General features: G+C 39.1%; 2 protein-coding genes across 3 annotated transcripts in view; both read right to left on the bottom strand.

Annotated features, from left to right (window-relative positions):
• The window catches only part of LOC311630858 (testis-specific gene 10 protein), an 86,055-nt gene that overhangs the window by 8,829 nt on the left and 64,800 nt on the right, over positions 1-12,426 (bottom strand). For both annotated transcript variants that reach the window (XM_084900349.1, XM_084900348.1), the window contains 2 exons: positions 7,342-7,551; positions 3,360-3,562 (listed from right to left, as the gene is read on the bottom strand). In XM_084900349.1, the coding sequence (XP_084756475.1) occupies positions 3,360-3,562; positions 7,342-7,551 (413 nt within the window). The remainder of the gene's footprint in view (positions 1-3,359; positions 3,563-7,341; positions 7,552-12,426) is intronic.
• Positions 1-12,426, bottom strand: part of LOC311630856 (testis-specific gene 10 protein-like) — a 220,543-nt gene that overhangs the window by 143,540 nt on the left and 64,577 nt on the right. The window lies entirely within an intron of this gene.

The raw sequence follows: 12,426 nt of genomic DNA, 5'->3' as shown, positions 1-12,426 counted from the left end.
CTTCTCCAATCCAGGGCCCTTTAGGATGTCTGACTGCTTCCCACAATCTGGAACTGCTGGTTCCTAACTGCTCGCCTGCCTGCCTGCCTGCCTGATCTCCCCTAACCACCTCTGCCTGCCTTATCACCCCTAACTGCTCCTCCACCAGCCTGATTGCCCTAACTGCTCTTTTGCTGGCCTGATCATCCCTAACCACCTCTGCCTCGTCCCACAACCGGTACCAAGGATTCCCTCCTCTGGCTGGTCGCAGGCACCCAGACCCGGGCTTCCCTCCCTCTGGCCAGCCCCAGGCACCCAGGACTTGGGCCAGCTTTGCCCACGCCAGCTGCAGCTACAGCGGCTTCACCTGGGCCACAGCCGTAGGCACCCAGGACTGTGGAGTGGTCATTTGCCCCTCTCCTGGGCCACAGCTGCAGGTACTGACATCCAGGACAGTGGGGTGGGCGGCTTGTCCCTCTGCCAGGCTGCAGGTGCAGGCGCTGGTGCCTGGGACCATGGGGAAGGCTGCTTGTCCCTCTCCTGGGCCACAGCCCCAGCCACTGGTGCCCAGGACCATGGGGCAGACGGCTTGTCCCTCTCCCAGGCCGCAGCCTGGTTGGTCCCCATTTCTCTCTCGCAAGCTCATTTGTGGTTTGGTCCTCATTCCTCTCTCATGGTCCCCATTCTTCTCTTGTGAGCTCATTTGTGCCTGGCTGGTCCTCCCCAGTGTTGAGTGTCTGAGCAGTTCTGGCATGAGGGCATAAGGGCATGAGGGCCATTTGCATATTAGCTCTTTATTATATAGGATTATCTATCTCTATTACCTATTTACTGCACATCTATATATATAAAAGCCTAAGCAACTGACTGACCAGCCAACCTTTTGACCAGTGGCTATGACTCACACTAACCACCAGGAGGCAGATACTCAAAGCAGGAGCTGTCGAGCTGCAGTAACTTGGCAGCTGCAGTTCTCGGGTGATGCACCCAGAATCAGAGACGAGGAAGCCCAATTTCGGGGTGCTTCACCTGAGAACCGCCGTCTCACAATCAGGGGATGTTGGAGAGCAGGTTTTGGCCTGATCCCCAGAGACCAGGCGGATGGACCCCACCAGCTCATGAATCCATGCACGGGCTTCTGGCCAATTGGATCCCCACTTCAGGTCTGGCTCCACACCAGGTCTCTAGCCCATTACAGAGGTCTGGCCCTAACAGAAACTTTTTGACACAATTAGCTAAATGATGAGACATGCAGGACCTACTGGCTGGGGCTCCACTGGTGCCTGCACTGGCCTATCCACTTAATATTGATTTCCAGTGGAGGCAGTGAATTTTTCCACTACCACTCTTGGCTGGGAAAGGGGCTGTGGCTTCCCTCCTTCCAGGTGAACAGCAGTGCCAGCAGGCAACTACCAAGGAGGGAAGGAGGAGGAGGAGAAGCTCAGGAGGAAGAAGGAGGTTCCCACCCCATCAGGACTCTGCCTGGGTGGAAGGGCCAGCATGGGAGCCTGACATTGAGCATAGTCCTGCCCTAGGCCTACTAGATTCCAGGCTAAGTAAATCCTGTTTGCTAAATTAATGCATTTTGCAGCTAAATGCCCACAAGTCATCAGTTACTACCAAGCTTAGGATAAAGTGAGATGAAAGGATTGAGACAGATGCAGAGAGAAAATGACAATATTGGGAGATGAGAGGAGGGAGCCCGATTCTGGGTTGTGTCCATGGAGAACTTCCCTCTCGCAATCCGGGACCCTCAGAGGACGTTGGGGATCTGGTTTCAGCCCAATCCCCACAGGCCAGGCCGAGGGACCCCACTGGTGCATGAATCTGTGCACCTGGCCTCTAGTAATTTTCATAGAAGTACTTTAAAGTATTATACTCTTCAATAATGGTATAACCAAGTAATCAAAACTGGAAGTCTAATGGTCTGTTATATATTAGATCAACCATGTGCTTTGTGTACACTCAGAATTAAATCTGATATTCCTGCACACACTCTCCTCCATTTAACAGGATCTCCTTTAGGGCTAACCCATGCCACAAACCCCCATCACATGGCGCCCTGCATCAGGAAGATAACAACAGAGACGAAGGCTGCTTGTAAGAGTGCTCTGCCCTCGCTGCTTGTTCCCAGAACGGCACTCTAGGACACACAAGCTGATCGTGTTTGCCCGTGTAAGGGACAGTACTGGTCAGCCAGTTTAGAGCAGAAGGTATCCTTTAAGGTTACATTCTTAAGAGATTTCCACTCCAGCTTGAGAAAGTGACTTGGCAGAACCGGTTAAAGGTAGCACAACAGCCCAGCTGCAGCGACTAAGAAGGACTCAGTGACAGCTGCCATAACCTGCAAACAGTTTCTGAAGGAACTGGCTTGGGCTTTGCAGGCTGGGCTCAGTCAGGGGCTCCTGTGAGTGCCTGATTCCTGAGATCATGGTTCCTATTCCTCCCCAGGCCCCAAGCTCAGACAGAAGGGCAGAGTTGAGGCTGGATGAAAAAGTGTTCTAGAGGAGAGAACAGATCAGAGGCTGGGGGTCCCCATGCTTCTGTTTTTGGTGAGAGGTTAGCAACAGACCAAGTTTAACAACAGAACACTCACTATCCAGGCAGGTATTTCCACCCACCCTTCCAGCAGGGTCCTGGAATAAGCTGCTAATGGTGCTGGGATGCTGAAAGCAGCAGCCACAATCAATGCCCTAAGGCCATGGTTGGCAAACTGTGGCTTGCGAGCCACATGTGGCTCTTTGGCCCCTTGAGTGTGGCTCTTCCACAAAATACCACGGCCTGGGCGAGTCTATTTTGAAGAAATGGCATTAGAAGAAGTTTAAAAATTTTGGCTCTCAAAAGAAATTTCAATTGTTGTACTGTTGATATTTGGCTCTGTTGATTAATGAGTTTGCCGACCACTGCTCTAAGGGAAGTCTTCAATATTCTGTGAATGCAGGAGTCCTTCCAGGTACCTAGTATGTACCTTATAGGTACACAGCAAACACCGTGTGACAAGTGGGAAGATTAAGGAGAAATACCAGGTGGGTTCATATATAGAAAAATTCTTCTGGTTTCAGAAGTGTTTTGTTTTTCTAATCTGGTTATAATATTTCCTAAAGGCGACATTATAGATTAGACATCTTATTATACCCAAAGCTCCATTGGAAACAATCAACACAATGGTTAAACTTAAATTTAAATCAATTTAGCTGAACAAGTAATAGAAACGAGTACTAAATTTTTGGCAAATCACAATATTTCTGGTGCTCAGTTTAATTAATGGCTAATTATGGATGCTTAAATTATATAAATTCCAGCTTTAAAATTCTACTAGCCAATAAAGTATCAAAAACTTACGGAATATGACTTTGTTATGATACTGCTAAGAAACTCACATTTTATTTTCTGCCAAACACAGGTGTTCTTTAAGCAGCTGAATTTCAGATTCCTTTTCTTGGAGCGCTATCTGAGTCTGATACTCTTTGTCCCGATTGGCCACCAGCAAGGCTTCTAGATTCTGCATGGAGATTCTCTCATTTGTCATCTGACTTCTGAGGAGTTCTATTTCAGACCGAGCAGAATCTAACTCATTCTCCATCTGTACAACAATAGGAAGATATCTATACTTATTCCCATTCATTCATTAACTGACAGATTATCAAAGATTTATGTCATGACCCACAGGTTGAGAACTGCTGCTGTAGAGCCTGAGACCATCAGAAAACACAGATATTTACATTACAATTCATAACAGTAGCAAAATCATAGTTATGAAGTAGCAACGAAAGTAATTTTATGGTTGGGGGTCACCACAACATAAGTAACTGTATTAAAAGGTCGTGGCATTAGAAAGGTTGAGAACTACTGTCTTAAAGGATAAATAATTTGAAAATGTTTTTTCCCATTCTGTGCAATGCCTTTTTTCTTTATTGATATTACTAGAGGTTCAGTGCATGAAATTCGTGCATGGGGCTGGGGAGGGGGGTCCCTCAGCCCAGCCTACACCCTCTCCAATCTGGGACCCCTCAAGGAATGTCCGAATGCTTATTTCCTGGGATCGGGCCTAAATGGGCAGTGGGACATCCCTCTCACAATCTAGGATTGCTGGCTCCCAACTGCTTACCTGCCTGCCTTCCTGATTGCCCCTAACTTCTTCTGCCTGTCAGCCTGATCACCCCCTAACTATTATACTTCCATGCCAGCTTGATTGATGTCTAACTGCTCCCCTGCCAGCCTATTTGCTCCCAACTTCCCTCCTCTGCCGGCCTGGTCATCCCTAACTGCCCTCCCCTGAAGGCTTGATCACCCCAACTGCCCTCCCTTGCAGGCCTGGTGCCTCCCAACTGCTCTCTCCTGCTTGCCTGATTGCCCACAACTGCCCTTCTTTGCCTCATTGCTCCCAACTGCCCTCCCCTGCTGGTCATCTTGTGGTGGCCACATAGGGGCAGGATCATTGATCACATGGGGGCAGCCAAATTGTGTGTTGGAAAGATGGTCAATCTGCATATTACTCTTTTATTAGATAGGATAGAGGCCTGGTGCATGGGTTGGGACCAGCTGGTTTGTCCTAAAGGGTGTCCCGGATCAGGGTGGGGGTTCTCTTGGGGCATGGGGTGGCCTAAGAGAGGGGCCTGAGGTGGTTTGCAGGCCAGTCATGCCCTGTGGCGACCCAAGCGGAGGCCCTGGTATCTGGAATTTATTTACCTTCTACAATTGAAACTTTGTACCCTGGAGCGGAGCCAAGCCTCCTGCTTGTCTGTGGCCGGCAGCCATTTCTATTGGGACTTATATACCTTCTATAATTGAAACTTTGTAGCCTTAAGCAGAGGCTTGGGCCAGCCAGGGTGTGCGGAAAGCTTTGCTTGCTCTGTTGCTGTGGGCAACCCTAGACTGCTCTCTCCAGCTTTGTGGCTGCCGCCATTTCTGTTCGGATTTGTTTACCTTCTATAACTGAAACTTTGTAGCCTTGAGTGGAGGCCTAGGCTGGCAAGAGTAGGCAGAAAGATTGGCTTCTTCTGTTGCCTGGGAAACCCAAGCCTCCTTCCTGCTCTCTGTGGCCATAGCCATCTTAGTTTGGTTTATTTGCATACTCGATCTGATTGGCTGGTGGGTGTGTTGGTGGGTGTGTCTTGTGGGTGTAGTGGAGTGATGATTAATTTGCATATTACTCTTATTAGGTAGGATTTGCAACACAAAAGTTGTTTGTTTTGATGAAGTCCTTTTCATTTATTTTTTTCTTTTGTTGCTATGCTGCCTATATGTATTTAAGGTCACAAAATTTACTACAGGCCTATAATATATTTTATTTTATTTGCATGTGGTATGTGATAGGAATTAAATTTAATTCTTTTCCATGTAGATGTTCAGTTGTCTCAGTACCATTTGTTGGGAAAACTCTTCTTTCCCATTAAATTGTATTGGCATCAATTTTTTGAAAATCATTTATCCATAAATATAAGAGTTTATTTCTGGACTCTCAATTCTGTTCCATTGACCAATATGTCTTTCCTTATGTTAGTACTACACTGTCTTGATTGCTGTAATTTTGTAATGAGTTTTGAAATTGGGAATTGTTAGTCCTCTAGCTTTGTTCTTATTTCTCAAGGTTGTTTTGGCTATTCTAAGTCTCTTGCACTCCACATTAACTTTATATCATGACTTTCTGTCTTATAAAGAACGTTTTGCACTTCTTTGTTAAATTTATTATTAAGTTTTTTATCCTCTCTTGACACCATCCTTTTTGATGTAATACCATTTGATGTATTTGTTTTCTTATTTCCATTTTTGAATTATTCATCACTCATATAAAAATATAATTGATTATTGTATATTAATATTATATCCTGTAAACTTGATAAATGTATCATTAGTTAAAATAGTTTTTTAGTAGATGCTAGAATTTTCTATATGTAAGATCATCATCTGTAAATAGAGATAGTTTTACTTTGTACCAATCTGGATTCCTTTTGTTTCTTTCTCTAGCGTTATTTCTCAGGGTAGAACTTCCATACAATATTGACTGCAAGATGGGAGGATAGCATATTTGCTATATTACTGACAAGAACAATGAAAAATATTCACTCTGTTACCATTAAGTATATGTCAATTGTGGGGTTTTTTTTTGTTATTGTTTTTTTTGTTTTGTTTTGGTTTTTTTGCAGATGCTCTTTATCAATTTAAATTCTCTTCTATTCCTAGTTTATAGGACAACATGAAATATAATAGCATCTGCATCATAGGGATACCAGACAGAGAAGAGAGAGAGCAAGGGATCGATAACCTTTTCAAAGAAATAATGACAAAAATTTCCCTAACTGTTGAGGAAAAAGACATACAAATCCAGAAAGTACAGAGAACTCCAAACAATATGGAGCCAAAGAAACTCACACCAAGACACATCCTAATTAAAATAGCTAAAGTGAAAGACAAAGAGAAAATATTAAAAGCTGCATTAGCCTGACCACTTGACAACTATTAAAATAGCTATTATTAAAAAAAGAAAAGAAAAAACAAAGCTACAAAAAACAAATGTTTCAATTATTACATGTATTATTTTCCCAATTTGGAAACACCAAGTAAAAAGTATTTTTAAAGAAAAAATTAAGGACATATTATTTGAATTGTTATCTATGAGTTACTTTCATCACTAAAATGTTTTGCTGAAATAAAAAAAAAACAATTAAAGGAAGAGTTTAACATACTGACATATACTTCACTCATAAAATATAAACAGTGAATTATTATAGAAACCAGCTAGCTACATTTTAGACTAAGAAAACTAAAATGTCAATAGGATTTGAAAATAATAGAAATGTACACATGACCAAAATTTGTCAATTCTTCAGTTACACTATGCAACTTGATACATATACTTTAGGATCTGAGTTCCGTCTCCCTCTCCTTGAGAATAGGGGCCTGTATCTTTTGAACATTACAGTCATAGTGGCAAACACAATGTCAGGCACATGGTAGATATAATCAATCAAATTACAGTTTAAAACAACCCAATTGGTAAATAAATTTAGCTTAAAAGAATGTCATTAAAGTTATAATTTAGCTGGATAGACCTCAACCTCGTGGGGTTTTTTTGTTGTTGATTTTTTACCTCATGGTTCTTTACTGATTGGTATGTAAAGATGTTTCATAATCCTCCTAGCCAAAAGTAAATATAAATTAAATGTTTAAAGGAAGAGTTATGTTACTTACTTGAATTGTTGGAATATAGCTGTCAAGTTAATCTCTGGGTCTTAAAAAAGAAATTTAAAGGTGAAAGACAGGCTTGGTGTAATACTAAAAACAGAACTTTTTTCTAATTCTGTAGTAATTTTATATACTAGAAATATTAAAAAAATAAAACATTTTAAATGCATTACATACCATTTCAATATCTTGATCTTTAGCAATCAGCTGCCTACTAAGAAGTTCTTTGCTTGAGTCAAGTTTAATACAAAGTTCCCTTGTGGAAGACAAGTCTGCAAGGGCAGACACCTTTTCAAACTGAACCTTCTGAAGCTCCTCTTCCATCTTCACAAGAGATTTATGCAACGTACAAATTTGGGCCTTGTAAGACCTTTCTGCATTCAAGTGCTACAAAGACAAAATTATTATAGTTTTTAACTTGGAAAAAAAACTACAACATAGAGCACTAAATGGGGCAAATCTTTTAACGATAATACACTTACATTATAAGGAACTTTAGATGCCATAGGTAGTAATAATATATGTACAAAACACTATGACACATACCCATGAGTTATATGGTCAACATATTTGGAAAACAACTTTTCCCACTTAAAAGTCTCAGCTCCAAAGCTGGTTGAGATATATACATGTTTGATCTATAGTTGTGTCTGTGTGCCACAATTTCTATTATTCTAGAATATAAATATTATTGTATTTAACACAAAGTGACAAATGAAACAACCACTAATTTACTCATAATTCTCATTTTCCAATTCTTAAAATATCTATACTACTAAAAAGGTAATATGCTAATTAGACCAGATGTTTTCTGGACGACCTTCCGGACAAAGTTGCAGCGCGTGGGGACTGAGGCAGAGCACGAATTTCGTGCATCAGGCCTCTATATGTTGATATTGATCATCCTATATAATAAAAGCATATTATGCAAATTGTCCCCTCCATTAGGAGTTCATCTGGGAGCTCAACCAGGGGGTGGGGCTGGCCAGGGGAAGGTTGGGAGACCCCGGCTGGCAGCTGGCAGCTGATAGGACCCTACTAATGCCCGAATTTCATGCACTGGACCTCTAGTAATATAATAAAATGAGGACTATTAACTCTATAGCACTTACTAATACCTTAAGGAAAAAGGCTCTGGGCAAGTACAAATTAAGAATAAATCCACATTATGAGAAATAAGAGCATGTTTTTGATATTGATGATATTCAAGTTATATAAATGACATTCTAGTTATATAAATGCTTTCAAACATTCAAGATAATGCCTCCTTTTTTTCAGAAAAAAAGTCTTAAGTACACTACCACCTACAGAGAAGCGTTTGCTATTATGTGAAGATAACAGAACTGAGAGGCAAATAAAGACACTTTTCTACTTTTACAGCTCCTTTTAAAAGTACAAAGCACTAAAATATTGCTCCTGAAAAAAATTATTTGGTCACAATTCACTTCTACCTTTCTCCCCCCCTTCCTTCTCACTCACTGTATTTCTCAGTCATTCTTTTTTTAAAAAGTATTATTATTTTTTTAATCCTCACCAAGAATATTTTCCCATTGTTTTTTAGAGGAAGTGGAAGAGAGGGAAAAAGACAGAGAAATATAAATGTGAAAGAAACACATCGATTGGTTGCCTCCTGAGCCTTGACCAGGGTCTGGGTGGGGGAGGAGCCTGCAACTGGAATCAATAGAAACCTGGACCTTTCGGTCTGCAAGATGATGCTCTATACATCGAGCCAAACTGGCTAAAGCCTCACTTATTCTTTAAGTCATCCTCCAGCCAATGTGCTTAAATGTATATCCAACGGTAAGCAAAATGGTCTCTTCTCTGACAAAACTTTTAGACTATAGGGGAGTCATGCATCAGTCAAATAAATAAATGAATATATGTAATTCATAGTTGAGCTTTCAAGGAAGAAAGAAAAATTTCAAGCTCCGGGCCTCTAGTATATACAATGGAATATTACTCATAAAAAATAATGAAATCTTGCCATTTTGACATGGATGGACCTAGCGGGTATTATGTAAGTGAAATAAGTCAGAGATAACAAATACCATATGATTTCACTTACATGTGAAATCTAACATAAAATAAACAAACAAAACAAACTCATAGATACTGAGAACAAATTGATGATTGTCATATGGGAGGGGCATTGAGGAAAGATGGGTGGAAAAGGTGAAGAGATTAAGAAGTAAAAATGCCAGTTATAGAAATAGTCACAGGGGTATAAAGTAGAGGATGGAAAATATAGTCAATAATATTGTAATAATTATGTATAATATCAGATGGGTACTAGATTTGTTGTGATCCCTTCATAAATGTCTAATCACTGTATTGCATACTTGAATCTAATATAATATTGTATGTCAAGTGTAACTGAAAAATAAATTTAAAAAATAAGCCTTAACCATTTTACATCATATACAAATATTAATTCAAAATATATCTTAGATATAAATATAAAAAGTGTAATATTTCTATAAGAAGAAAACTTATGCACCTTGGTATTTGTAAAGATTTATTAGATAGGATAAAGATGTGCAAATTATTAAAGAAAACTGATAAGCTGGACTTAAAAAAATGTCAAACCTGCTCTTAAAAAGAATTAAGTAATAAAAAAAACAAGCCAATCACTGGAAGAAAACATTCAAAAATACACAAAGGAACATCTAGAGCAATAAAAAAAAAATTCTTACAACTGAATAACAAGATTCCTAATAAAAATATGGGCCACGGATTTGGATACTTCGCTAAAGGAGATATAACAGTGATCAGACAATCAAAACAGAATGTAAAGCTGCCCAACATCATAGTCATGAAGGAAATACAAACTAAACCTACAGTATGATAACTGCACACATTTATTAACAATACCATGTGCTGGGAAAGATGTAGAGCAACTGGAACCCTCGTATACTGCAAATGGGAGTGTGAAGTGATACCACTTTACATTTGGAAAAGTTTGTTGATTTCTTGCAAAGTTGAGAACAATTACCGTATGATCCAGCAACTCAACTCCTATTTACTCAAGAAAATAACAAACCATGTGCACACAATGACTTACACGCTATGTCCACTCCAATTTAATTCATAATGGTCCAAAATAGAAAGAACCTGTCCCCTCAAAAGTCATACATAGAAGGCCAGCCCCAGCTGTGTCTGTATTTAGAGATAGGGCCTTAAAGGAGGCAATTAGGGTTACATGAGGTCATAAAGAGGGGGTCCTAATCCAATATAACTGGTGTCCTAATGAGGAGAGAGAGAGACAGCAGGGATGCACACACACAGAGGAATGTGGGAGGACACAGAGGTAAGGCATCCACTTGTGGACCAAGTTGAGAGGTCTCAGAAGAAACCAAACCTGTGGCACTTTGACCTTGGACTTCCAGCCTCTAGATCTTGAGAAAATAAATCTCTGTTGTTTAAGCCACCAATCTGTGGTATTTTGTTATGGCAGCTCTACACAAACTAACTGTCCATCAACAGGTGAGTAAACAAATTGTGATATAGCTAGACAGTGGTATATTATTACAATACTAGAGGCCCAGTGCACAAATTTGTGCACAGTTAGGGTACCTTGGCCTGGCCAGTGATTGATGGGGGCTGATTAGAGCCATCTCACCCAGTCCTTACTGGGGCCAAAGGGGGCCAACTGGCCAGAGAGGGACCATGGGAAAGCTCCAGGGAGTGTCTATCCCTCTCACCCAGTCCTGATCAGCCGGACCCCAGCACCAAGCTAATCTAATGGTCAGAGAGTCTGCCCCTGGTAGTCAGTGTGCATTATAGAGACCGGTCAAGGATTCGACTGAACATTAAGTATATTATGCTTTTATTATATAGGATGAACTAATAAATGGCTTCAAAATCATTCTGATGACACAACAAGTACTGACTGTGTGGTTCCATTTACATAAAATAATAGGGAAAGCAAATCTGCAGTTGCCTACCAGTTGGGATGGATTGATTGCAAAAAGGCTTGAGGGAATTAAGGAGATGATAGAATTTCCTATAACTTGATTGTAGTGATGATTGTACAAGTGTGTACATTTGTCATAACTCATCAAATCACACTCTTAAAGTGAGTGCTTTTTATTTCTTATAAATTGTACTTCAATATAATTGACTAAAAATTAAATATAGCAGTACTTTGTCAACAATAAAAACATAGATAGCTATATTAATATATAAAACATACTTCTAAATAAATAGTGTTAGTTATCCAAGTGAATCCTTACACAAATTTAGAATATTTTCTTTAGAAATATATAAATACTAAACTGGTATGAAACTAATGACTATCTCAGAAATAAAGAAAAAATCAAGAAAATCATTCAGAGAAAAACAGACAAATCAGAATAATAGAGGAGGATCTTAAAACATTGCTTCCACTAACTAAAAGATGAAAAATGCAAACTTAGTAAGGATTTATAAGAATTGAATGACACTATTAACAAACATAATCAGATATATAAATATATAATGTATACTATTTATATATTACGTATATGTATATAATATGTGTAATATATATGTATACATAATATATAATGTGTATAAATATACATACACTCACATAGCTTATAATAAGTGAATACAAATATTCACCATGTCAGTTTTCATAGACACCAAAAAATTAATATCACATAAGGTATTTTATCTGATCATAAAACACAACAAAATAAAAAATAGAATAATCATTTTAGGTCCTCTGTTCATTGAAAAGTTTTAAAATAACTTCAGGGATCAAAAATAAATCATAATAGAATTGGGTGATATTGAAAACTGAATGGCAATGACAGAATTACCTCAAAACTGTGGAATATAGCCAAATAAATATTTCGAGATAATATTTAAATTAAGAAAATAAATCTTAAATGCATATAAAAGATAAACATATGTTCAATCATGGAATGTGATCATTTTATTCTAAAATTAATTTAAGGGTTTAATAAGGGCAAAATATAGTCACTATATTTTGGGAAACATGAATCCAACCAAATATCAATACTTAACCAAACTATAGAAGCTCTAAGACTGTATTGTTGGGAAGCAGATTGAGAAACTGACCAATGGAGCAGAATGGATGGGGACTTATTTTTATGACAAAGTAGACTTGTAATTCAGTGAAAAAAGATTGGCAGATTTACCCACAAAAATATGAAATTATCCCTCTATTTGAAGCTATATACAAAATCAATCTCAAATAAATTAAAGATCTAATTGTAAAGGGCAAATTTTCACATACTTTCAGAACATTTTTAAAAT

The sequence above is a fragment of the Pipistrellus hanaki genome (genome assembly GCF_964339955.1).
Source record: "Pipistrellus hanaki genome assembly, chromosome: 12".
Classification (NCBI taxonomy): Eukaryota; Metazoa; Chordata; class Mammalia; order Chiroptera; family Vespertilionidae; genus Pipistrellus; species Pipistrellus hanaki.
This window is presented reverse-complemented; position numbering and strand designations above follow the sequence as displayed.